A 27,628-nucleotide genomic window follows, 5' to 3' on the forward strand; every position below is an offset into this window, starting at 1 on the left:
AAAATTAATGTGATCTTATGAAGCTATAAGAAAACTAACGTTAATCATTGCCAGATTCTTGATAACCACTTTTAGTTCCCGTGGCTACCACCACGTGGCGTTTGCTTTGAAGATTAAAAAATATCCCGTTGACATCATCCATGGCATAAGAAAAATAGTAACCGAGTGGCTGCAGAACAGAACAAAACGTTGTAGCGCCCGGCGACGCTATAAAGCGCAGGCGCTGAGAACGGCGTTCCCGCGATAGAAAAAAATAAAGAACGACAGCGCGTGCTCGGAGCGCAGGCCCGGCGCGGGCAGTCCGGAACTAGAAGCCTGCCACGCTGGTCGTCTCTGTCTGGTGCTCCGCTGCGACCTCCGCAATCCTTCAACAGTGGTGACCTGGCGAACCGTGCGTTCTATCGCAGCGGCGTTCCAGCATGGCGTACTGGCAGCACCCAAGTTTCGACCCGCCGCTCCCAGCGTTCCGGCCTGCAGGCGTCGGCGGGTGGTTCGCCCAACTGGAGGCTGCGATGTACCTGAACGGCATCACCATCCAGCCGTTCAAACACGAAGTCCTTTGTGACATCCTCCCGGCCGACCTCCTGCGTCGGCTCACCTACTCTGCCTTCGGCGGCCGGCCATACGATGAGCTGCGTGCGGCCGTCTTGGCGGACTTCGGCGCCTACTACGTTCCGCCGCCGCTCTACGACGCAGCGGACCCGTTTTCGCCGCCGCCAGCCTCTGCCCCTGCACCGGCCTCGCCCGCGCCCACGCAGCCTTCATCAGAACCCGGCCCGCCTCAGCAGCCCCTCGCCGCATCGCCGCCACTCCCGTCCAGCGTCTCCAGCCCGGCTGTCTCTCTCGACGCCACACCAGGTGGGATCCGCACGAGCTCCGCCTCGCGTCCTGCTCCCACTACTATCCGACCCGCGTCTCTGGCTCTGCCTCCTTGCGCTTCAGTGGCGTTGTCGCCAGAGCCTCCTGCAGCCAAGGACGACTCTGCGGCAGCAGCCGTGCCGAGGCTTCCGGCATCTCCATCTACCTCGTCACTACCGCCAACAGCTCTACAGGCCTCTGCTGTGAGGTTGAAGCCGCCACCGCAGCATATGCCACATACCAGCCCCACTACCTCGGCGGCCACACCGCCTGCCCAAGAGGCCTCACCCCAATCCCTCAGTACGGTCAACCGCTTCTCGGATTCTGACCCTGGCAGCTCGACACCGCCGCAGCAAGCGTCTGCTTTGGTGCCTGCCTTGAGCTACCTTCAGCAACGAATGGTAGAGCTACCCGCACCGAGTAGCGCGGCAGTTGTCCTTCCACCAGCTGTGTCTGTTGCTGTCAGCCAGCCGTCTGATGTGCGCGTCTCAGCTCCACGGCCTGTCACTGGCGCAACCTTCTTGCAGCCACCCACAGCCGATCATGCCCACACGCGCATCAGCACTGGCCAGTTTCTCCGGACTGCCACTCTCGCTTCACCCAAGCACCTGGCATTGAGCCCAGCAACTTGCTCCGGCATCGTCACAGCTGTCGCCGCTATGTCGACGGTCCCACCACACCTGCTGTCAGTCCCTGGAGCCGTTTCGGCCGCTCCTGTGCTTGTGACCACGTACACGGCGCGTCGGATCCCCATCGACATCAGCTGCAATGTTCCAGCACCGACGACGCTTGTGTCCGCGGGCAGCACTGCAAACGGTGACGGCCCGACCATGGTCTTCCCTGCCCTCATGTCCATTGTCAGTTCGGCACCCTGCCTCATTCGCCCGTTGCGCAGCAGCCAGGCTCGTCCACCTGAGCCCGTGCACTCCACCCGACAGCTTTTCCCGGCCCCTGACCTGAACTTACCGGACCTTACAGCGACCCCGTGGGGACACTGTTACTCTAGCTGCCTGCTTGCCTGCCGTGGCTACTCCCATCTCTGCCCCGTCGGCGCGTACATTTCGACGTTCCGTCTAGGCGGGGGGCCCTGTAGCGCCCGGCGACGCTATAAAGCGCAGGCGCTGAGAACGGCGTTCCCGCGATAGAAAAAAATAAAGAACGACAGCGCGTGCTCGGAGCGCAGGCCCGGCACGGGCAGTCCGGAACTAGAAGCCTGCCACGCTGGTCGTCTCTGTCTGGTGCTCCGCTGCGACCTCCGCTAATACCTCAACAACGTGAAAGGCCATTAGGCTCAGTGTCAGTGCCTGGGCACTGTCCCGTATACTTGGCAATGGTTCTAACTTAAGAAGTGATATTGTTCTGGTGTCAGGAAGGACCGCTCTATGCACGAAGAAACGGTCGTTAGGAAATTGACAAGAATGAATGGTAAAATGGGAGAATGTGAAGCTCAGACAGAGAGGAATTTCCTACGAGCAAGCAAAGGCAAATAAAACACTTGGAAATGAGTGAGAACTTTTTATTTCCAAAGTCTAGATTTAAACTTAACAATACCCCACACAGGCACGGCTAATTCCACCGCTGAACCAGGTTACTGATGATAGAGGCGCAATCCTGAGCACTTTGTCCAACGATGAAGCTTTCATGAGACCCATCCACGACCTTGATGTCAACTTTCCCTTCGCAGTGCTGAAAGTAGTGAAACAGAAAACGCACACCGACGAGCTATGCACATAACATACTAATACAAAGTGCCAACACGAAAGGCACACAGTGAAGCCGCAATAAAAATGGTGAACCATTCATCAAAGTCATCCACCCGAGTGGGCGTTTACAGCATAACAAATAATGTGCAGTGCGAAGCGGGAATTTCATTTGTGTATCGCACCAATAAACTCATTTACCGAGCTGGCTTCCCTGAAGAATAAACAAGCTGCATGGGCAACACTCACAGGAGCAGCGTTAGCCCTGACGCGTATGTTACCATCGTATTCTTTCAACTGGACTCGCTTCAACGACCATCATTGGCCTCGACAGCAAGCGTTGCCGGGGCTCAAAGCTAAAAAGCAAGACATGTTGCCTCATTTCATATCGCACGAACACTTGCCTAATAAGGAAGGCGCATAACAATATAATGAAAACGCTTATATACAAACTACAACACTAGACTAATTTACTGACTCTATTCCCCTCTCAAGCTGCTTGTCAGTTTCTGAAAAAAATGTAGGTGATTTTTTAAATGCCATGAGATGAAAGCGTGAACTCAAGTGTAATTGCTTCGGTTCAGATGCACACGTAGTGATGTAAAGAGAGGAAAGGCGGTTGCGGAAAAATGCGGCGTCAGCACATTTGGTCTGCAGCAGGCTAATTGTGAGTTCAATCGTGCAAAGAGAGACACGGGGCCAAAGCTTTGAAATCCGCATGCAGAATGATGTGCATTTAAAAGCCCTCCTTTGAACTCTTTCATTGTGCACTGTTGTTTCGTAAGCCGGGCTGACAAGACGCACGAAAGTGCTTCAAGTTGTGTCCATAGGTTAACATTACAATGCGCGAACCGGACATGGGGCCGCTTCACGGTTAAATTTGAGTTTTATATTTTTGGTCGTTAGAAACACGCTTGGCGTACTTGCAGGACACTTTCTAAATTGCAGGCTAAATCAGCGAAATTATTAAGCCTAAATTTGATCTAAGTTTACAACACAGAAAAAACATAAACGGATGAACTCATTCTATCTTCAAAGTTGGCGTCACCGGGCACTCGATCTCTATGTTTCTACTCGAAAATGATGACGGCATATTGTGTGCAGCTCTCATGTGCAGACTGGAAATCCGCCCATCGCAGGTCCTGAATCCAAATGACTATGACCCTTTACGTTATAACATTTACCGTTTTTTTCGGTAGGAATATAACTTTCAGAAGGGAAGGATCGCGGTACACCTCTCATGTAACACCTGTGCTAAGCGTGCTGCCCTCGGCAAACATACAACAATCTTGATCTAAAGGGGTAGCAGTTTCTTGAACTCGGTTTAAGGGCACTTTTTTATTCAGAGGGCAATTCTCGCTCTGCGACTAGGCGTTGCGCAACAGTAAACGTTCTCAATTGTTGACATTTGAGCTAAATTTTCTTTGAAAAATTAAGGCATCGAGTGACACTTCCATTATAAAACAGACGTCACATGGAAACGTGGAGGCGTTCTTCTGCACGTTGAACTGGGTCAAGAAATAGTTAGACCTTTCTAACGAATTTCTGAATGAAGGTATTATAGTTTAGCCAACGGGCTTTCTCTGAACAGCTTGTCTCTGCGCCGTTAAGTAATAATGCTTGAGCAAAAAAAAATTAAAAGCTTACCTCTGAAGCACCGTAGTCAGGAGGCAGATGAATGCCGGAGAAAAGCGGCCTGGATGCTTTGATGAGTGTTATGTCGCCGTCGAACTTAATTTTGGGGCGATAATTCATTGCTGCCTTGCGTAGCTCGAGGAAGGTGCTCAGGGCAGTAGTGATGTCCTTTCTGCGTGGCCGCATTTCAGGGTTCAGTTCTAGGAGCATTCCCACTGCAGCATCCTTCTTTGCCTCTAAATTTTTGTGTTGCTTTAGGTGCTCATGGACCTGCGGAAACGTGTTAGGTATTGCCGCATGAAGCGGCACCCTGGAGCCACAGTTGCTATTCGACTCAAAAGTACGTACGAGAAACACTGCTCACTGTAAAGTCATATGCTACAAAAAAGAACAACCATGGAATCCTTGGCTGTGGAATGGCGTCTGATCGAAAATTTTTTCGAACTTTAAGACTGAACCTGTTCAGTCAAGTGGTTAGCTTTGTTTTCAGATCATTTTAAGCCATAATTATTATCAGCTAAAGCTACGCGATTACTTATTTGCTGCCATCTCTACGTTACCTACACCTCAGAGTTTTTTCAATATTGCCTTGAGAGCAAAGAAGACTACCTTCTATGCGAGGTTCTCAAAGAGCGCTTCATTCACAGCGGAAATGTGGGCCTAAGGACACTTCGCATTTGGCTTGACTGATCCTGCGCAAAAAATGCATGGGTTAGCCCCGGAGGTGGATTACCACATTAGCCCCGGAGGTGGATTAGCACATGGAGGTTCCCAGTCTGTGCTGGTTAGATTTTTTTTTTATTAGAAACGTTTACACCGAGATGGTGTATAAGTGACACCACGCGGGATAACCGTCAGCGTACAAGTTCGATTCGTGAGGTGGAGAGAAAGAAGAAAAAGGAGAGTGAAAAAGGGAAAGAAGCCACTAGCACTTACTATTCGTATTGTTAGAGGTCTCTATTGGTTCAAAAAAGTAGAAAGCAAAAGTGCCTCTTGCTTGTTGGAATGACCGGGCGTTTACTATCTGCATACGTACACGGTGCTTGACTAACGCAATAACCCAACAGCAGCCATAGCTTAGATCGCTATGAGAGCTTCTCGCTTTATTAACCCGTCCTACAACTGTGTAGCAGGAAGTGCTTATTTCTCACTTGAATCAATTCACAGTAAGTGAATGTGCTTTTACCAGGTTCGCGCTAAAATCACAATATCATTCCTTTGAGCCTTGCTTCGAGGAATTGCTGCGATTAAAGCAACGCTTGTCATCAAGCAAAAGCCAATGCCAGATACGAAGTGTCCAGTTCCGTATATTTTTCTCTCTAGGCATTTTACAGTCGTCCACACACCTGTCTAAAGCTCTCGGACTGCGCACCGGAGGGTGCACTTGTTCCCTTTATGAGTGTCCTAGGGCTATAAACTTGACGTCATCGCGTGTGACCGTTCTCAGGGATGAGGAGTTTAACTCCTCATCTAGCTGCATTGGGCCTGGCAGGCAGCAGAAATTGTCCTCAGTGCTCGACAGAGAGTGCCATTCCAACGTGTTAGACAAGTGCATTCTTGTAGTTGTTCACCAGGCATGTAAGACCACTTACCTAGTGGTCGCGGCTCGTAATCACGTAAGAAAGCGAAACGTCGGCCCCAAGGAGTGCAAATGCGCGAGTTCTCATTTGGTACATGGACATCGCGAACGCGCATCAACGTTTCCTTGTGAACCGTGAATACAGAACTACTGAATTCAGAAGTCCTTGTTATGTGGAAACATTTAGATGCGTAGTCTTTCCGCATTGTACTCCACATCTCTTGCATGAAGTTATATGGCATCTTTAATACCTTTCCTCATGTGGCGTGCATATATTCCTCGTAGATTCAAACTCTCCGTGTCATATCCGTGCAAGCAATAAAAAAAACACGCGGAATTCGTGCAGTGGTGACACGGAACCGTTTCACAGCACCAAGTGCAAGATTTATAGTTCTGGACACAGTGGTAAGCTTTGTAAGACAAAAACCCGGAATACCTCACGGCGCCGCATGATTTTTCACTTTGGAACGACTACAGTGAACAGCAGTGCCGTCAAAGCAGAGGCTCGGCGTGGCAGAGGCAAATACTACACAGAAACTGCGTTCGCAGGCGTCCTGTCGACAGAGATCGGCTATAATTAGCCGCTCGGTTTCATAACTTGGGGACTTGCCTCGCTCAACTGGGTTTTCTCAGCACGTAGACGCATAGGCCAAGTCAGCCAGCATTTAAAAAAGCGCTAACATGTATACAGCCTGTGCACAACAGCAGGTGACGCAGCAGTCTCTACGCCAAAACGTTTGAGACCTATTTAACCAGCTAATTGCTCTTCCATAGTTCCGACAACGAAGCACAGCCTCGGAGCTCGGGAACCGAAATTGCTGATTATAAATAATGTAATATAAATTAATTACCGCCAATATATAGACCGCGGAGCGTGTATCATGGCTTCCGAAGCAATATGCATTATTTCAAACTAAGAACGCACAGACTGAAAACTGGGTGCTTCCACGTCTCAAGATGGTACTGGCAGGGGTAACTGGCAGTCGCCGAGAAACCTTCTGATTAATGTCTGCAGGGGGAACATGTTTTTAGGCATTATTTTTACGCCTGCATTTCTTGTCTAGCTACAGAGCGTGTGAAGCTGCTAGCACGATCAGAACGTGCTGCCAAAATCAAGTTGAAGTGCACCATAGTGTTTGTTAAGGAATAAGTTAATTTCATAGCAGCACGTGATGTATGCTGCCTACGAACCTTTGAAAAATTTATGTCGAGAAACTGCATGATGTACGCGCACAGCAGTGTGGTGTCTTCGTCGCCGTCGCATTCCTTCATAACGGTCATGGCGGTCGTCACGTAGAGGGGAGCGGCATCCAGGAAGATGAGGCTACCCACTGCCACCCCGGACGCCTGGAGCTGCACTGCCATCTCGAAGGCCACTGCTGCGCCGAAGGAGTACCCCACCAGATGGTAGGGGCCCCTGGGTTGCACACTTAGTATTTTCTAAAAAGAAAAGAAAGACATCACCCAATTAAAAATTGTTTTGGTTAACTTCAAGACGACACAACCCTTAGAAATATCCAAAACGAGGTGTGAAGACAAGACCGCCTAAGTGTAGCATCATCGCGGCTTCACACTCGGAACGTATCGTGTCAATCAGAACGGGAAAGCTATTCACCAAGGTTGCTTAATTTTGGTGTTCGTCTACTGGTTCTCAGGCCGCGGAATCGAATCGGTACGACATAGAAAAGCGGCCTGGTGCCATGCGCCTAATAGCTTACCCTAATGAACCACAGCGTGCATAAACTAATCCGGAGACCTCCTGTATACGGCTTCACTTAGAGCGCCCATGTGTCACTTCGGGATGCTAAACTTTGCATACTGGGAATAACGTCCTTGTCCACACTTGGGGCGCAGTATGACCCCAGAGATAGCGATTGAAAACGTGCTGGACGTTATTCGCTTCGCAGCAATCCATGCAGAGCTACACATCAGGACAGTCGTAGAGTTTCGCTGGTTTAAAAGTGACTGTTCCGGTCGAACTAAGAAAGCAGATTCGGTTTATATTTGTTGTCAAGGGCTATATGCGATTGCACACCACTACAACGCCTATAACACAGCGGAAACACGAAGAAAACTGACTCTGTGATAGCGTGTGTGAGCCTTATTTGACCTACGTTTACCCTGCAAGCAGGAAAGCGACGAGATCCTTAGCTCTGTGCGTCGTTATGCGAAGAAATGGGTACTTAGCGAAATCATAACTTTTTCTGAGATTGCGCTGCATCTTGTAACCATTTAGTTCAATCAACAATATTTAGCAGCCTACAAATAGTGAAGCCAACCATTTTCTGACAAGTTGATTGGGCCACTGGTACCTATAAAAATATTTTCCTGGTTTTGTACCGCCATGGGCACGTTCAAGAGTGAAAATGATGGCACGATTTCTGGGGTGTTTAGCTGGCAAATGCAGGCATTTAGATGTTAATTTTTCAAGCCAATGTGAGAGTTTGCACAAAATTTCGCGCACACGTGTAAAAAATTAGGTGCTCGTATTTGGCGTTGGAAAACCAATGAATCTAAAGATTTCTCCTTCTCCCGGCCTGGATATACTAGGCTATGAAAAAAATTGCTTTGAATCGAAATAAGCATTGGCGTAAGAGCGGCTAATTGAAATGAGCTTCGGCGAAATCAGTATCGACGCACCCGCAAGTACGTGGTGGCGATCTTCTCGACGGTCTGCACGGGTGTGTCACGTGTCCACTGCACTCCCAGGGCGCGCACGGGAAGGTGTCGAGCCAGCTCCAACAGTGCGTTCACATGACCTTCGATCGGGTGCACAAAGAACACAGGAGTGGATCCGTGTGCCCCATTCATTTCGATCAAGGTGCTCTCTGGAACGAGATTCTCGAGCGGCCTTAGCCGGCGCACAGCAGGCGGTACCGCCGTATCTGTGCGAAAAGGAAGAGAAAACGTAGTCCGCATGAGCTTTTCATTCCCGCGTACTTTTTCGTGCTGGGACGGCACAAACTGAGCTGCCTACAAGTATCCTGGAGACTCCTCATGTCGGTAATAATTTCTAACTTCTGAATAAGAATAGCTTTTGAGCTTTGCTCCTGCAAAACACTAAATCCGAAATGAAAGCAGAAAGAAAAATGCAGTCTGTTTGAAGCAGAGTGCCAACTAAAAACTTGAGCTTGAACTGAGATTGTTGGCTCTTTTTTATTTGAATGTACCGGACACCCTCCGGGAGGGGCACGCTGTTTCTAGAAATGTGAAAAATGAACAAATTGAGTCCACATACGTTAGGAAGGCCAGAAATGTCAGAGGCCTGCCCGCAGCGGCTAATGCACGACGAGTTGCTTCACAGCCAGTGGTTCTCCCGTATTTTTGTTTACAATTTTATGTGCCTTTAAAAAAAGCGCGGATTTCCGTAAGAGCGCACATAAAGATTTCTGTTCTCGTGGTCGCAAGTGCCCCAATCAGTGAAATTGCGGCTATGGATTGCTACGCTTATTGTAACCTGCAACGCACCAGCACTGATCGAACCCCGCTTCGCTCATTGAACGGATCGGCTCTTCGTGTTGTAAAGCACAAAACGCGGGAATATTACAAGACACTCAACTGTTAACTTCGTAGCTAAATGAACAACCTTTAGCGTCGCCAAAGCCTGTCTAGCTCCTAATGAAATGTGCGACAGCACAGGCCACGCTGAAATTGATTCCGAGAATGCCACGTTTGAAGCAACATTACAATGATAATTTGGGGGTCCATTTTATTAAGCGGGCAGACCGCAGCGTTGACGAGCTGCTTTATTTATTATTTGATGCATTCCGATTCCATGAGCTCTGTTCCATTTAATATTTTATATGATCAGGCATATGTGTTGCTCTGGTAGGCAGGCGCTCCTTTTCCTGCTGGCAGCAGTGATATCGACGCGGGAAAAACGTTATTCTATAGTGCAGCAATCAGTGCTGCCTGGGTATGTGCTGGAAATAAAGGAAACCCGAAGACGCAGATTGGAGCCGGCATGGCTGAGAGCCAGCAGGCGACACTGTAGTATGTGCCCTCTGTTTCACGTGGCTCACTTTCCCGCTGTTATTCTAGAGTCAAAACATTGCGACCGACATTTCTTTATTTCTTAGCACATTCCATCCGTCCGGGCTTCTATAGGTCCTCATTTGAGCGAACATAGCGGTAGTGAATACAAACGCACGACTCTTTTTGTACGGACGTGAAACCTAATGCGGAACTTCTCAGTCAAGTGAAAGTGCTTTCTGAAAAATATGCACGCCAGAATAACAGGCCGTTATTATCTTGCACTTGGAGCACTGTTAAGCGTTATTCGTGGGTGTGAAAATTCACCACAATAAATTAAAAGCGTAAATAAACTTCTTTCAGTTTAAAGATGCTAATTTGGCAGATAAAGATAACTCGGATATGATCTCCTTCCCCTTTCGCTTCCTATATCGCGAATAGCTAACGAATAACAATGTCCCCCAATCTTTCCCGCCTATGGACCTTAAACGACAGTTTGTGCCACTCACCGTTGTGCCGACATGCCATAGTGTCCCGAGAAGCCGATTCGTGGGGGTCTCTGCCTTCGGTGATCTTCTTTAATTCATTCAGGCTGAGCCGTTTGATCTCTTGAATGGACAGAGTGAAGTCAGTCTCGCGCTCGATCGTTTGCTTCACCTCGACAGCCATGAGGGAGTCCATCCCCAGTTCGCGAAGGCTCGTGTTCGGGTTCAAGCTTGATGGATCTTTCACGCCTTTCACGCAGTTGATTTGGAAATGTAAAACAAAATTAACAGAGAAAAAACACAAATCATGTTGAATTTATGCATTGCGCTTTGAAATGAAAATTGTCAGTTATTGACGCCACTGCTTGGACTGTCTAATGCAGGGGAAAAATTGAATGTAGACTGGCGTAGCGATAGTTAAATTCCGTCAAGTTAAGCTTGCCATGCGGAGGTTAGCGTTTAGGTCTTCTGCACTGTAGACTATAAAGATTTCCGACTGACAGCTGTATGCAGTGACTTGGATTATTTTTTGTTGGTGCCATGACCCTCCAATGACATAATGTTGCTGGCTATTAAAAGGACCCTGAGGCTTAGATGTGCAAATCGCTGCTCTTTGTCAAAGGTCGAAGTCAGCGTTAAGGATCTAATAAGCGTACGGTCAATCATTAATTACTTTTTTTTTCATTCGCCATGAAAATGTCGCCTGTTACCCTCAATGTCCTTGCGCCACGAGCCAGAGAACAAGAAGCTGGTTGAGTAGGCTATTCTGGCCTCGCTGATCACGAGTGGGCTAGGTGTGGTAATTTTTTGGTTCATAGAATACATCGCCTTGCTAGTTGCAGCTGGTTCCTACCATCATTTCTTTTTTCAAACGCTTTACCGCAGCGAAAACATTGCTGCTTGCTTAAAAGACACTTCTGGCAATGGAAAATATGATGTTCGCAACAGTACTGGGACTCAGTGCAGTAATCCGCACCCACCTTCCTCCCCTCTCCCAAACCCCCTTAATGCGCTGATGCTTGTGGTGATCGATAACTAAGCCAGCATTCGCGATGGCGCAGTGGCACAATTATACAAGCCGCTATAAGTTCTAGTAATTTTACCGACTTTGAGGTGAAGCTGCAAAATACTGCAAGAAGAGCATTCTATCTGGTATATAGAACAGCAGTAAAACAATTGCTTTTCCTCAGTTGGAGCTGTACGAGGAAGTAAGCATGCTTTGAAGGGTACAGCCTCGTGATTCTCTTTACTACTAAGTTTGAGCCGTTGGTGCAAAAACGCGATGAATGTACCGAATGCGGCTTGGTGTTATGGGGACATCCCTTTAATAATTGCGACACAGGGTTTGCTTATTAATACACCGCGCAACATAACAAACACAACCGTATCGCTGTATGCACAAGTGCCACTGCTGGCCGTGGCCGCATCCCTATCGTAGCTTCTCGTTCAAGACTTGTTGCAACGAGTGAGACTGAGAGGTCGCTCTTAAGTTTGGCTTTGTTAGCAAAAAAAAAAACATCGCATGTGGCAGGCAACTCGATGTCTTTATCTTAACCTCCGTCTTCAGTTAGAATGAACATATTCCCGTCGGCCAGAAGTGGTCACTGGCGACCCCTCTCGGCATTTATTGAAACATTCTTCAAGTGGGTAGGTGTGCTTTGGGGAACGACACACCGGTTCATTTCTGCGCGAAGTCAGCGCACTTTTATTTCGCCGTCTTTGCATGGCCGACTACTCTGGACTCAGCACTATATTCGGCAACTTGTGCCGGCCAACAGCCCTATGTCGGCTTCGCATTGACTCTTGGGACTGGAACTTTTATTCCTTATTGCAGCGCTGACTTCCTGAACATATTCTTAATTGCACGTAACTCGTCACTAGCTAGAGGTTCGACATCAATTTTCTCATGCGTATTGGTTGCTTTGATGCCGCATATGCTAGAAGCCATTGTCAAACAGCTTTCTTCCTGCTATATTCTTCGGAATTAACGGAACTGGCTCCCTGGGTTCGTTGTAAATGCCGGTGGTGGGGCGGTTCTTCAGGGATGCTTCCGCTTCGACCGCAGTCATTTTCAGCGCCTTATTGGTTACTGTTCGTTCCGCTATGGTTTTTCGTACCGATGTTGTGATGCTTGGATGAGAAGTTTGTAAAACACCCCCACCACGGAGCACTTTCCGCTCTAGTTTTCAAGTGAATCTGTGGCCCAGTTGAATAATCCTGAATCTTCTCGTTGGCGCTGAGTATCTTCAGTATCTTGAGTGTGATGCTTAGTACCTCGGGAATATTCATTTCCGCTCCTTATAGGTGCTGAGAATCTAAGAATAAATTACTCCTGGCATTTCTCGTCTTGCGACAATCTTCGGAAGGCTGTAGAAAAGCCCCTGCGGATATGCTGGCTGGCGCCTCTAAATGCTGTGCTCTTTTAGCTGCGTAGGTAAAAATGGCAACACCATTCTTGACTTTTCCGCATGTACCTTTTGCATTGAGCAGTACTTCCGGAGAAAAACAGTACACCAAAATATATAATCTGTCTTTTAGATTGCTTTACCAATTTGTTTCTCGTCTGACTTGCGCTTTGCGTCATGCCCAACTGTTCTTTTTGATAATACTACCATACCAGTTGTGATAGTACAGAGTGTGTCTTCATGTCATATTCAATTATTGTCTGGTACTCCGTATGAGCGGTCTTATTTGTCGTGAACTGTTTCCAGCTGCCCATTAACTTCGTTAGGCCTCTGCGCTATTCCAGTCATTTGCGCTTGCGGTGCGGTGAGATTCCGTTTTGCCATGGCTACTCCATTTCATTTCACTGCTTTATTTTCCCAGAAAACAGCTGTTGTCACAAGCTGTGTAATGTGGGTTCGTAACACCTTCCCCTTCTATACTAACAGGCCCTTCATCATGAAAAACGTGGCTAGCATCCGCTTACTTCGCAGCTGCTGTGTTTCCTGTTGGGCGTTTACTCGGATTAATCTCCTCGTGTCCGCTAGGTAGCGCAGCTGCTACGCAGCCACTCTCTCCCCTGCTACTCCAAGGCAGTGTCCTTTGTATTGGCGCATGGATCAGTATCCTGGTAATGGCATCATTTTCGTTAGAATGAACGAGAGCAGCAGCTTGCCTTGTATGTTTCTCTTAAAACAAAATAGCGTTGTATATGCTGCCCTTGAAAGAACAGCACATATTCACGCGTATGGCAGGCGCCTCGCTTTCTTCATCTTCCTCTTTGCCCTCTCTTGAAAATATTTGATACGTTCGAACCGTGAGCGTAGCGGGACTTCAAACATCGGAAGAGAAGACATCGTGCTTTTGCCTGGCACTTACAGTAAAAATACGAATGCGCCCTAGTAAAACAGCACAGTATGAAACGGGCTGGAATTTCGCGTTGTGAGGTCTGTGTGTGTAAATTTGGAAGGACGCACTCAATAACGGGCTTGACGTCACGGCAAGTAGTCATCACAGTTTCTTCGCCTAACGTCTTTTACAATGATATTTTCAAATGGAAGACTGGGGTTGCTCCACCACCGGGTCTCGGCGACGTCCTTTCGATTCGCCTTGGAGGACATGTCTTCAATATGCGGAGAGTGCTTTTCATAGGCCGCCTCACCTTGGTGGGCTGCTTTGTAATATCCGCAACTAGCACTTGAGTCGTATAATGTAGTCTTCACTCACCTACATATTCCAATGCTTGACAAGCGCGCTCGACAGCAGTTCTTATTAAACCATTCTATTCTCCGGTCAAATAGAATTCGCACCAGGCAGTTTCCACAAGGGAACACCAAACATGCCCATTCTGAAGCGGCAGCTCGCACAAAGCTTTAGGGCATCCGACTGACATTTCTGTGCTCGTTTCTTCAGTCTTTCCTCTTCTTGCATGCGTAATCAGGCATTACATTAGGGGTTATACAGCAGCGAGAGCATCACTGTATATAGCCTTTCCGGAGCTAATTTCGAAGGGCATTTTCGAGCTCTGAAGTGCAGTCATTACGAATATAGCAATAATATACGTTATCAAAACGCACAACATTATTTTTTTTTTGCGCTCAAGAAATTTTGCTGCAGTATTTTGGAACCTGACAACAGAAATTTGTGTAGTATTAACAAGATTCGCTCTAGATTTGGGCAGCTTCCTGTCGGAAAAACAGAGTCAGTTCTGTCGCGGCAACAAACAACTCTTCAATACAGCATAATAATCTGTCGTAACGACAAAACCTCAAAATACTTTCTTTTATTTAGCGACCGGCTTGGTCGCATTTTTCGACTAGGATGGCATAAACCCTGCTACACTGTCACTCATGGACAATTCTTCGCCTTTTCACAAGAGTAGTTTGCACATCGACATTGGCATAAGGTGGAGATACGAAGGACACCTCTTGTTGGGGTAATTTTTAATGTCATATTTTTTTAACGCAAGAAACAATTAAAATTTTGGGTGAACAGTGACGGGTCCACTTCTTTAACTACAGAATTCCTGACCTCTCGCCCTACCGAGACGATGAGGAAGTAATTTATTCCTCGCAATGCGTATATTTACATGCGATCCTGCATCACAGGCGGGCAGCTTTAGAGGGCGTTTAAACCGGTACTCACAGGCTTACTGCGACGCATTCTCATCTAGCAGCTCATCGGTGCCGGTGCGTTTTGTGAGGGCATACAACGGTAGCGTTGACGAAGTTTACCCTACAAAAAGCCCGTTAGGTGTGCGCTACTGCACAAACTTACGATATTTGTTGGTAATGAGAACCTTATATGAATAAGTCAATTTGAAATATATAACTGCGTTAGTTGAAGAATAATTAGGCTCTGTTAAAGGGGAATTTTCCTAAAGCTCCTAGTACAGCCGAATCGAAACAGGTTGTCACAACTCACCGAAGACGTGGGCAATAGATTGGATGAGGTCACGCTTCTTGTGGACGTCCACTTTGTAGGAAAGGTCAGCCTTTACGCAACTCGAAACTACAGTTCCACCGTGGCACATAAATCTGTCCAGCACCTCCAAGCAAGAAGTGATCCGTTGTGATACCACCCCGCTGACCTCCGCATAGTCGCCTGCCATCTCTCGGAACACGCCAACATCGCCGATTGGTCCCCACTGGATGGCCAGAGCTAGAAAGTAAAAAAAAAATAGCAGAGTGCTTCAATAACTATTTCATGAGTTAACAAAACTTCTGTTCGGGCTAGATGGTGCATAGATTATATTGAAAGGCTGAAGGAAATAAAGATACTTGGCAGAGGCGGTGATAAGACGGCACGTGAATTATTAGAAGCCTTTCACATCAGGAAGAGGGGGTATGACTGTGTGAGTGACACGTCAGTTAATCCTTTGCAGGCAGAATACAGATATCTTGAGCACGCATTGTGATATGACGATCTGTTTCTTTACTGCGCATGTCTCGTTTTATGTATATATTTTCGCTCTCTTACCTGCGAATAAATCAGATGAAGTTAGCGCCTGTCCTGAGTGTTTCCTCCTCTTGTGTGCGTGTTCTTGTGCGCTTAAATTCATTTCAATATAAACTATTTCATGAGTTCAGTAGTTGGCTGAGAAGTACGGTTACCGCATTATCTTCATGTATTTGTGTTCATTACTTTACTGTATGCACTCATGTGCTTGCAGCTTGCTTACTGGTAATTATTTTGTGTTCAGGACTATTAATTTTAAATTTGCCCTGAGTCTCATCGATCATTGTTAACTGTTGACATCTGTGGTGTGCGCATTGTGTTACCGATGTTGTGTTATGCATGTTCTTTGCAGCTTTGTTTTATTGTGTTCAATGTCCTCAGCTCTAATGGGATTTTTCTCCTATGCGAAGAGGACAAGCTGGTGCCGCTGTCAGGCACCAATCTCGTTGTGCACGTCTATGTGAATGAAAGAAAATAGTCATGACGGCGAGTTTCAAGTCTGGATACCTGTTGAATACCAGTTTCTTCGCGCTTTTAGCTACGCTCTTTAACTTACGACTATGACGATGATTTGACAGCTGGACAGGAGCTCTCACGCAGCAACTCAGCACGAACTCTAAATGGTGGGATCTTTTACAGACAGGCTGATTTAGAGGCTAGAAGTTTGATACACCAGTTACAACGCCAATACGAGTCATTGTTACGAAGGCTCAGACCGATAAAGAAAAAAATCGTCGATGGCCAAGTCGTCAAAGGTGACACGAAACGAAGTTCCTCGATATGCGCCGGCGTAGGTTGCAATTCAATTTGGAGAGTCGGAATAGACAAGTTTCTTTTTATTTTGCTGAGTACCATACTGGAGAAAAATCCTGCCGTTGAGATCTCTGCTTTCAGCATGAGTTTCTGCGTCAGTTCCGGAGCTGGTTTTTCTGTCGGCATACCAATACCTTCAGGATGATGTTACATTGAGTGTTGCAAAAGTGTAAGTTGAAATTATTCCACACTAAAAAAAAGGGCTGAGGTGCATTCTTCTCCAGTGTATCGTTCTTGATCTGACACTTAAAGGTGCGAAATTAAGAAAACAAAATAATTACAATGTTGTGAAGCTCTCATCATATATTAACCTTAACCTGAGTTTTGTCATGGGGCCACACAAAACATAGTGTTTACGTCACACTTCAAAGCAGCTCTCAAGCAACGCGTAGCAGAAAATAAAAATAAAAATTAGCCAGCAACTGATGGCTTCCAGGTAAAGGGCTCATGTCCAAGTGGCTTACATGCATGTGTGCATCTATAGACTTCTAGCGTTCCCGTCAAACCTAGCAGTGCTGTAAGATGCCACTTTATTAGGAGGACAATGTATTGATTAAGCTCTCCACAGAAGTGGGGCACCTGCGGTACAAAGGCAGAGACTCACCGGGCAGTCCACCTGCGGCCCGGCGCTCACAAATGCGCTCCATAGCGGAGTTCGCATAGCCATAGTTTGTCTGCCCAATATTGCCGTAGCCAGACGATAGCGATGAGAAAACGAGGAAATGATCAAGATTCGGACACAGGCGTCGGGAGATAGTATCCAAGTTCTGGGTGGCAGCAATCTTGACTTTGAACACGCTCTCAAAAGCCTCGGCACTTTGGTTCTCGAGAAGTCCATCACGAAGCACCTGGAAACGAAGACAAAGTCCGGCCGTACCTCGACATTTTCCTCGTAAGCTTGAACGGGGCAGCACGACAATGGAAACACGGGTGTGCATGTACAATAGCTGGACTGTAGGCTTAACATGCAAATATAGTGCGAGTACTCAGCTTCTGTCACCAAGTTTCATTTTTTTTTTCAAATTGCGGGAAATTATATAAACACAACGCTGGACACACTTCCCTGCTAGGCGTATTTTGTGGACATATTCCAATGGTCTGACTGTTCAAAGGGAAAGGTGGAGAAGAAAATAAGTTATTTGCTCACGTCCAATAAACTTCTGTTTTTGAAAAAGTTCTGTAATGCATTTTTAACATCAGTGAACCTACAAAAGATATTGAAACCCGTGAACGGCTCAAAGAGAAAAAGCAACAACTTCATCAAGAGCGTACTCCCGCAAATTGCTGGATACCACAGACGTGTACTGCATTTTTTACATTGTCATGCGGTAAACAGTATACCGGACAATGATATGCTGCGACAATCAGTACAGCATGATACTGTGCGTGCCACGCGATCTCGACCTAAAGTGGCGACAATGGGTTTCCATTCTAAAGATCCAATCGAGCATGTAGCCGGGGCTAAAAAATTCACTGAACAGGAAGAGCATGAAGGCACGTCAAATTACAAATATAAAAATGCTTCCGTCATTACCACATTGTTCTCCTCTGTAAGATATCACTGTTCTCCAGAGCACGAAGTTGAAGTTTACTCTCTGTGCGTTGTGAGCGAATTGTTTGTCTTAAAACGCATAAAAACAAATAAATGCACAAAAATAAATACTACATTTAATTTGAAAGCTGTGCGTTGTGTTCGCTCGCTCACCGTTATCCCTCGCTTCGTGTTCTTAGAGCAGCGATCTCCAAGGCAGTGCATGAACTTAATGCGAAGGCTATGAGAAGGAGTAGTGTCTTTATGTGTAGTCTGGGTCATGTGCTTGCACACAGCCCCATCTGAAGGGTTTGAGAATCCCTCTCTTGAGCTCAGTGCAAGCACACCTGCACGAGGACACTCTGAAAATTAGTGATGCTCCATTATGGAAAACTCTTTCTTAGATACGCGACAGTCTTGTATTTGATCGGAGGAACAGAATTTTTTGGATGAGTATTATACTCAACCACGCATGGAAGGGCTTCACGACAACTGTTAAGCAGAGTGCTATGTTTCTGGAACATTTTTATAAGCACAAGATAAAGAGGAAGTGCAGATAATAAAACAGGTCCATGAAAAAGAAAGAGGGCCATGGGCGCAGCAAATTTTGAATGAAAGAAGAGAGAGCAGCCTATATTTTTTTTTTTGTTATTGAGCAGTAGCTGTCTTATAGAGTGGTAAGTTAGACCACCTAAGATTTCCCGTAATGAATAATTGATGAGCTGTTCCTAAACAACACTCAGAGCCATACTTGAGGGTCGGCTTATTACGGTGGACCAAAGAGCGGATCGTGAAGCATGAACAGAATTAAACTTACGACGCCCAGGTTGAAGATACCTCCGACACAGCCCATTTCCGCTGCTTCGGCGATGATTTCCTCAGAACCTTCAGGCGCTGAAGCGTCTGCCTTGCTTACAATGACGCAGGCTCCAGCCTGCCGCCACCGATGCAGGCAGAACTTCTGGTACCCTGTCCGCACTCCAGACCGGCTAGTAAGTACCAGCTTGCGGCATCCACGGTTAACCATCCAGTCAGCTAGTTCGAGGCCAAAGCCGCCGAGGCCTCCGATGACGACGTACGATTTGTGCTGGTAGAAGTAGGTACGTGGCATCGCTTCTACGGTTATGGGATTGGCGGGCATCACCGCCCGCGGGCTTTCCTCCGGTCTGATCTGCGTGCGTATGCGGATTTGCAATTTTCCCGTTACAACGAAGCGGCTTTTTGCTGCTTTGCTCTCTTTTGAAAAACTGACCTGAATGAAGCCCGTACAGGTCTTCCTACCACGCCGTGCCGAAAAGGTAGCATTCGACACCAAGCTAGCGCATATGGGGGACCTGAAGTATTTTCCCCTCAGTTCTCCGGTGGCTTTCTCTAGCCGCTCTAACCTGACTACTCTAACCGCCTGGCATGCTCAATTACGCTGATCAATGTGAAAGTTTTGGCGCGAATATCTCGAAATATACTTGCGCTGGGAAAATTCTACAAAATAAAATATATCTAAAGAGAACTGCCTCATAGTTTCGAATATAAAGATGCCGGCTTACTGGCGCGCCCAAAAATGTAATTATTCGATTTTACTCAATTAGTTTAATAGAAGCGACAGTTCGCATCTCACTTCGTGCCCCCGCGGCCAGAGAACGCATGTGCGGAGGCACATTTTACAACCACTCAGTGTCTAGTTTTAAGATATCTGTAAAGAATAATTATGAACATCCTGTACTGCAGTCATAACATCTGGCTAAATTGACAGAGAATCAACAACGGGTGCTCACCTCGAGTACAACTTTTCCAATGTGCTTTCCGGAAGCAATAAACCGGAAGGCCTTTTCTACTTCGTCCAGCGTAAACCGGCTGGTGGCCAGCGGTCGGACGGCACCCGAAGCGATGCCCTCTTGAATAAACTGCACTACGCGTCGCCTTTCTTCCAAGGCAGACGGGGTGTCGTCGTGCAAGGTTTCCAGCAGGATTCCGTGGAAGGTGACGCTCTTGAGGAATACGGACATACCCAGGGACGAGTCTTTGAACAGATCAACCTTTCCGATCTCCAGGAAGCGACCGTGGGTCGCCAGACAACGCACACTAGCTTGTAGCTTCTCTTGGGCCAAAGAATTGAGCACTAGATCCACGCCTGGTGTGCAGATGGAAACAACACGAAAAATAAAGTCGCAGGTGCATAAATGGAATATTTCCATGAAATGGGTGGATGAGCAGGGATGAATGCTGCGCAATGAGCGCAGAAAAAAAGTGTGGAAACATGGACACTGCACCAAAGGAAAATAGCCGATCACAATGCTTAAAAATATTGGTAGGGACACTTAAGCTCCACTTTAAGGATACGATGCGAAAGTGTAATGGGTTAACTCTCATATAGCAAAAGATCATTGTCTACTTTAAGTCATAGATTTCAGAGAGTCTTCGCAGTTTTGCAGTGGCCAAGCGATGCTCCACTGCCCTGCGATGGCAGGTGCTCCTAGCGGTGGGCCTTGTGCGACCCAGGTTACTTTTCGTGAGCGACCAATCATTAACTGCCACCTGCCACGGTGGGCAGTTTGCTCTCTATTCGCTGGGCAGGTTGTGATGATGCCGCAAGGTCACGTGACCTAGGTGGACCACCTGCCTCCTTGGTTGCTGTTTGGGGACCATCTGCCAGAGCCATGTAGGTGATTTTTTTTCACTCCGCTGACGCCGCCGACACCGGCCTTGTTGGTGAGCGGAGCCTTTGATGCTATTACATTAAAATTAGTAGCATTCGTAGAAGCTCTAAAATGTGTACAGTGTTTTTAAGCCGCCGCGGTGGCTCAGCGGCTATGGTGCTCGGCTGCTGACCCAAAAGACGCGAGTTCGATCCCGGCCGCGGCGGCTAGAATTTCTTTGGAGGAGAAATTCTAGAGGCCCGTGTACTGTGCGATGTCAGTGCACGTTAAAGAACCCCAGGTGGTCGAAATGTCCGGAGCCCTTCACTACGGCGTCTCTCATAGCCTTAGTCGCTTTGGGACGTTAAACCCCATAAACCAAACCAAACCAACCAAACCAGTGTTTTTAAGAAAGTCGCTCCCTGTGGGATACCGCTTAGTAGCGGGGCTTGTTCTTCCTGCGATCGCTTTATTGTTCTAATTAGGTCCACATAAAAGTGAAACATTTAAGGCCGCTACTGGGCGAAAAACGAGTGTTTCGGACTTTCGAGGTGGTTTTTAAAACTTATTGAGTTCTGCCAAACGCTGTGCAAGCACTACACTTTTTCGAATACATAAATTAACAGAACTCATTACTATGCATACTTTCAGCCACACCTGTGAGGCTTACATTTCTAAGTTATATTATCAGGTTGAGCTAATTGTTAAAAGCAGAATGATAGCCCGTAACTTAAAAACTTCAATCTAAATCGTTCAGTAGTTGAGTAACCCAGACAGGTAGAGAAATTTCGTCAAGTTGTGAAAAAGTCGCGGTCTTAAACCAGATTCAGTGTACAAAAGTCATGCCGTTTGCTTGAATTTCGGAAAGGCCTTCATTATAAACAACTAGGGCAACCGTAGATTAAAGCTAGAATGATAGTGAGCACAGTGTTAAAAGCTTTGCACCATGCACTTTCAGGGACCAGGCAAACAGGATATTGTACAGCAACCATTCGATTAAAAAAATTGGTAAAATATTTGCTTTTTACATTTTGAGACCAATTAAATTACTTTAGAGGATGCTTTGGAAGTGCTCGAAATTACCCAGTCGAATATGGCAACAGAATTTGGCAGTTACGTTTAATTGAGCAACTTGATCATAGCTTCCTGGTTCAAAGATACAAAGGTGCTCAAGAACGGCCCAAGAATAGAACAACGAAGAAAACTGCTATGAAGCTGAGAGGAATCCGCAAAGAATCGGCTTTTTTCAGCGCCTCATTCGTATGACATTTGCAATATATAAATACCGGACAATTTGTAGTCAATGAAGGAAATCATGGGACGAAGCACTGCGTTGGATGGAGTTCGCGCTGGCTGTATTTCGATAAGTTTTCTAGCCTAGTACTTCGGGACATGTAAATTGGAGTATGTAACATAAAGTCCATAGCTTCAGGAACGAGCTCGCAATCATGGCGTTTAGTGTACTTTTACTTTGAATTTACAATTTTTTTATTGTAAACTCGATGCAACCGAAAGGCACTCGTGGCCGTTGGAAAGAAGAGCTAAAACGCATTGCCATGAAAGTTGCGTGGAAAAGAGATCTCAAGTTTTTCTTACTCAAGTATTGTCAAGTAATCACTTAGGACGATAGCATTTCCGGAATTCTTGCAGTTTTTTAGAGGCCACCAAGAAACGCCTGGTGTAACTCTATACGCTGCAGTGCGAACGGAATGGAAATGAAATGGGAGGTATTTTTTAAATAACTAAATATCACTGTGCCTCTACCTGTGCCCTCTAGCAGTTGCTTGCGCAGCCTTCTTAATCCTCTGCAAATTAGGTTAACTCTAAACGATTAGTCCCTACAACTAAAGTTTACCTGTCATTGTCATTCGTAAGCCATCGACCACTTGATCCATACAATGTTCATCCCCTTGCGGCTTCTCCTGAGTAAAAGCCAGCCTTAGATATATTCTACTTACCTTCGGACCTGCTGTAACTGCAAAGAACCACCGCTCATAACGTTTGCGCAATATTGATCTTATTAATGTCCAACTTGTCATCCTTTAGGTGGAAATATTAGCCCTAGCTATACCTTTGTGCCATTAACTTCAACCATGGTATCCGCTAATGTGCGTGAAGGTCACCAACATAGTGCTTTCAGAGCTGCATCAAATATTGCGTGCGAAAACGATGGCCACATTTTGAAGGAGCACCCGACACTTTAGTAGTCTAGACACAAAAATACTGGCATACTGACAGAAGAGTCAGGCCTTTTAGAGAGTAGACGGTCTTTGTAGGACGGATGATTGCTGTACGATGGAAATATGCACTAAACCAACCTTGTAAATTGGTCATCTCGTACGCTACTGACTAATGCACATCTTTCACCTTCAATAAATTCCAGAGGCTCTTTATCAGCATTGTTAAGCCGGCTTCTGTGAATAGCTTGAATGCCACAGGGGTGACCTAGTAAAATAATAACCAGTCGAAAGAATTGCAGGGACTGCTGGTGACATTCTCTACGAAAACAAGTAGGTTATTATTGTCCGCAAAGAAGAGGGGCAGTTTTCATGACATGTAGCAGAGGAAGCAACACTTGAACGCAACAGTGTTTGCCATATCGAAACATTTTCGAACTGCTAGCTTGCATTCAGCGGCAAAAATCTGCTGGCACTGCTTCAGTAGGCTTGCTTGCACAAGAAGAGAAAAAAAATTGCTGAGGCTCAGCTTGGCTAAGCCTGGAGAATGCGAAGCATATTAGTGGCTAGGCTTGGTAATACATGGCTTTCCTTGGTTGAATACTTGGTCATTTTAATACAACCACTAGAAGCCTTCGTCGTGGGGGAAGACAACGGCATGGCTACAGCGGAACACCGACTAACCCAGAGACGCGCGTTGGGTGAGCGCCTGGATTGCCACGGAAGCCGCGTCTGCCTGCCCGGTGGAGCGAGCGTTTCACCTACACCGAGTGTGAACGCGCGTTCGAAATGCGCGGGAATGCGCGGGTGTGACGGCTAGGGGTCCCACGGCGACGGCGCGAGGTGGAGGCCGGCTCTCTCATCCGATGTCACGTGGTGTGACGTCACGGTGTCACGTGTTGTCACGTCACGGTGTCACGTGGGGGTCCCACGGCGACGGCGTGAGTGGTAGCTCTAGCAATATGCTTCGCATAAAAACAATTCTGGGACACCGCCTCACACAGGTAACGAGGTTTGCTTGGCCTGGCGACTAATTTAGGAAGAGGGACATCATGCCTCCCTATCTCAAACTACATTACTCAGTTGTTCTGCAGACAATGCGCATAAAAATGTGCACTATAAAATACACAATTTACACTACTTTGAAAACATCAACTGGCATCAGATGTGGGAGATTACCTTAAATACTTCATAATGGGGCCATATGACATTAACACGCGCAAGATCCCTTACCTACGCATACAAACGCAAAAACTAGCCTGGGTTATTGGATAAAAACTTTAATATTTGAATAGATAAATAAATAAATTTAAAATCATCATTTCAATACCTGGAGCCAATAAATATGCCATAAAATTCACAGGTGATAAATACGATTAATAGGGCAGAGTATGCGTTGGCATTAGGGATCCCATGAACTGAACAGCCGCTGCTGCTGACGCGTTCCGATCGTGCTAGTGTATGGCGTGACTCAATCCATCAATCACCCTTGACTTTATGCACCAGCCAGCTCACCAAAAAAACCATCTTAGTCAGAATCGAAATGTCTTATTAGGCGCAAGCTGGGAAATACAGCTAACTGTTGTTACGGAGACACAGAAGGGGGGACGCCCAAATTAGTGATCAGCAGGGCTTCTCGAGTCCCCTTGCACGCGAGTAGAAGGAAGAACTATGCGAATATCACCGGTTTCGTTCTCAAGAAGCTGAGTTAAAGGGTCAGCAGCGACAGCCAGCTGATGTTAAAGCTCCCGATGCCGAGAAGATGACACCACGGTCTCGGTCCCACTTACCTCTGCCTTTGGTTTCTCTGAGCACGTGTCGCTCGAAGGAGAGGTCACGCGAGTTTGCGAAATTTCTTTCTGTCAGCTGTGGGAAGCGGCGCATCAGGAACTCTCTCTTTTCTTGAGATCCTGGGAGAGTTTACAAAAAACGACACAAAAAAAGTGTCATGACCGTTACACACGATATATTGGCACTTAAAATGAATATCTGAGAAATTTTCCGTTCAGAGCTCGATGCTGTACAGCAGCCAGAGTGGCAAACCATGAAAAATGCTTCGAGTAGTCGTTTTCAAATTCAGGACGCGGGTCAACGATGCAGGAGTTCTCTGTGGCTCTTAGATGTGCAACAGTGTACCTTCCAGTCAATTGCTCTGAGAAAAGCGATAGCCGATGCCTACTCTGAATCTTCAACTGTCCGAGAAAGCTCACTTATTGACCTGCATAACCAACACGATGGCGTGCTGATCCTGTGGGTTACACAACCACATTGCATTCTTTCTAAATAACTACCAAGCTGGTTTCCGAGCCCACGCACCATGATCCCATTTAGTGCTGAAAAGAAAACCGCATGATTACTCTGCCAGACATAATTAAGGCCACTGCTCCAGGATCTGCGACTCCTGCTGAGAGAACATCACAAACCGCGTAAACTTAGGATTTTTTTCGTGAACTCGTGTGAGCTCGAAGCTGCCTGAAATGCAGCCAAAAAGTTTACCCAGCAGACACGCGACGAATGCACAGTAGCCACTGCATTGTTTCTTCGCCTGTTGAAAAACTTTTATGTGCACTTGTCCACTACTGCTTAAACGTGCTCGAAAATCTCGACGGGATGGAAGAAAAGTGGACAATTTCCGCAAGGTCATTTTCGAGCCAGCAAATTAACTGCACTGGACGAGCGATACATATGCAGTAGCTGTTTTTAAAGCCTGGAAATTAGGTCTAGTTAGTAAGGAATGATAGTTTTGCAGCACTACAGGACGGACACGCAGAAGAATAAAGCACAGGGCGAAGGCTCGCTAACAAATGAGCAAACATTATTAAATGCACGCAATATATACACTCTAAGAACTGCCGCCGCGGTGGCTCAGCGGTTATGGTGCTCGGCTGCTGACCCGAAAGACGCGGGTTCGATCCCGGCCGCGGCGGCTGGAATTTCTTTGGAGGAGAAATTCTAGAGGCCCGTGTACTGTGCGATGTCAGTGCACGTTAAAGAACCCCAGGTGGTCGAAATTTCCGGAGCCCTCCACTACGGCGTCTCTCATAGCCTTAGTCGCTTTGGGACGTTAAACCCCATAAACCAAACCAAACCAAACTCTAAGAACTAAAGGAGTGCGGGGAACTCCTTTCGATGGAGTATACGCTTGTCCCATATTTCACTCCTTTTTCCAGAGTCGCCGCACTCCTGCTAGGCGCACTCCCTCTGCAGGAGTAGAAACACTCCTTTATTACGAATGGCTGAAAAAAAAAAGCTGCGCCAGAGGGAGGATTCGAACCGGGAAACTCTGCATTGCGAGCCGAGTGCGCTACCTCTCGCCTATACTTTTTTTTTCTTTATCGCATGGAAAAACTTCCCTAGAAAGAAGGAAAACATCAATCAGACTGGTTCGCGTCTCAAGTTACCGGGCTGCTTAATAGGAGCCCGCCATAGCCCTAACTCACCACTGCATCCCCATCAAAACATCAAAATTCAGGGAGGCACACACATGCATCTAGGCACGGCAGCCAGCTCGGAGGTTCCTCGCGTGCAGCATATACCACTCACCAAAGCACACTGTTCACGAAACACAGATTTGGACGATCTTGGTGGCTCGGCATGTCTGTCCATCATACGGCTTTTCCAAAGACTGAATAGTCCCATCAACATAAACAGATCATAAGGCACAACAGATTTTTTGTCAACAGGCAGAAGTCTAATAGTGTATGGTTTAATTTCAATGTCCTTCTTAAGAGTTCGTTGTAGTATGTCCCAAAAGAACATGGCATCACGGCACAGGGTGAAGCAATGATCAATTGTCTCAGGCACGTTACACAGACGGCAATTCACATTCCAGGGTACAAACATCCCCTTGTCATTAAGAAATGTCTTGACAGGCAGCGTCGCTGTGTGTAGTTTAAAAAAGAACGTTTTAGCGGCTGCCTGAATGCACATCCGCCTAACACGCTTTAGAACACTGATGTCCAAAGACCCCAGATAAGGCTGCCGATACAATGGTGTAGGGAACAAAGACTCAGTGAGAGCCAGGGTCATCTGTTTTCTCGAGAGGCTATACAGGTAATCTAATGAGAAGCGCACAGTGAGGAAATTGAAAGTGTCAGCAACCTCCTTAAGGAATCCCCATAAAGTCCCCTCACGAGCCTGCACAGTCGGTGCGAATAAGTAAGACAAATGAAAACTAAGCCGCCTAATGAGCACAGCTACCAGAAACGGGTGGTGTGCCGATTTGAAAAAGAAAAAACGGGAAACAAGTTGATGCACGAACAGGTGAACAAGGCCCACTCCACCACCCTCTAAGGGAAGGAACAAGTTGTCACGCCTCATGGACTCCTATTGAGAGCGCCAAACGAATGTTGCAAATATTCTGTGTATTGCTTGCACCTTCCTCCTCGCACAATGCAGGACTTGAAGGACATACGCGAGCTTTGCAAACAAAAATATGTTACAGACCTGTGCCCTCGCAAACACTGAGAGTTCCCAACCCATCCAAGCCTGTGTTTGCCGCCTTAGAGTTACAATTTGTGAATCCCAGTAGGCTGTACTGTTGCGAACTTGATGCAGCGGGACGCCTAGGTACTCAAGAGGGCTACAGTCCCAGCATATGCCACCGAACTGGCTTGGCTTAGTTCCCCAATAACCCAACCAAAAGCCTTTCGATTTCTCTAAATTAAGAGCGGCGCCTGATACATCGCAGAACTGTTTAGTCAAGTTCAGAGCTTCAAGTACACTCTTTTTGTCAGAACAAAAGAGGGCGACATCATCAGCGTAGGCTAAAACTTCAACTTCACATTGAGCCAGAGAGAAACCGCGGATAGCTGCGCTGTTAATTATGCTGAGACCGAGGGGTTC

At 46.8% G+C, this 27,628-nt stretch overlaps 1 protein-coding gene across 1 annotated transcript in view; it reads right to left on the reverse strand.

Annotated features, from left to right (window-relative positions):
• Positions 1–2,424: 2,424 nt before the first annotated feature.
• The window catches only part of LOC149361717 (fatty acid synthase-like), a 132,155-nt gene continuing 106,951 nt past the window's right edge, over positions 2,425–27,628 (reverse strand). Inside the window, exons 19-28 of the mRNA XM_089568134.1 lie at positions 24,574–24,693; positions 19,746–20,101; positions 18,791–19,144; positions 17,047–17,290; positions 15,096–15,332; positions 10,254–10,478; positions 8,413–8,657; positions 6,964–7,212; positions 4,206–4,463; positions 2,425–2,544 (exon numbers count right to left, since the gene is read on the reverse strand). Of these exons, the coding sequence (XP_089424260.1) occupies positions 2,425–2,544; positions 4,206–4,463; positions 6,964–7,212; positions 8,413–8,657; positions 10,254–10,478; positions 15,096–15,332; positions 17,047–17,290; positions 18,791–19,144; positions 19,746–20,101; positions 24,574–24,693 (2,408 nt within the window). The remainder of the gene's footprint in view (positions 2,545–4,205; positions 4,464–6,963; positions 7,213–8,412; positions 8,658–10,253; positions 10,479–15,095; positions 15,333–17,046; positions 17,291–18,790; positions 19,145–19,745; positions 20,102–24,573; positions 24,694–27,628) is intronic.

This window comes from Amblyomma mixtum, chromosome 2 (assembly GCF_055824585.1).
Source record: "Amblyomma mixtum isolate Tamu chromosome 2, ASM5582458v1, whole genome shotgun sequence".
In the NCBI taxonomy this organism is placed as follows: domain Eukaryota; kingdom Metazoa; phylum Arthropoda; class Arachnida; order Ixodida; family Ixodidae; genus Amblyomma; species Amblyomma mixtum.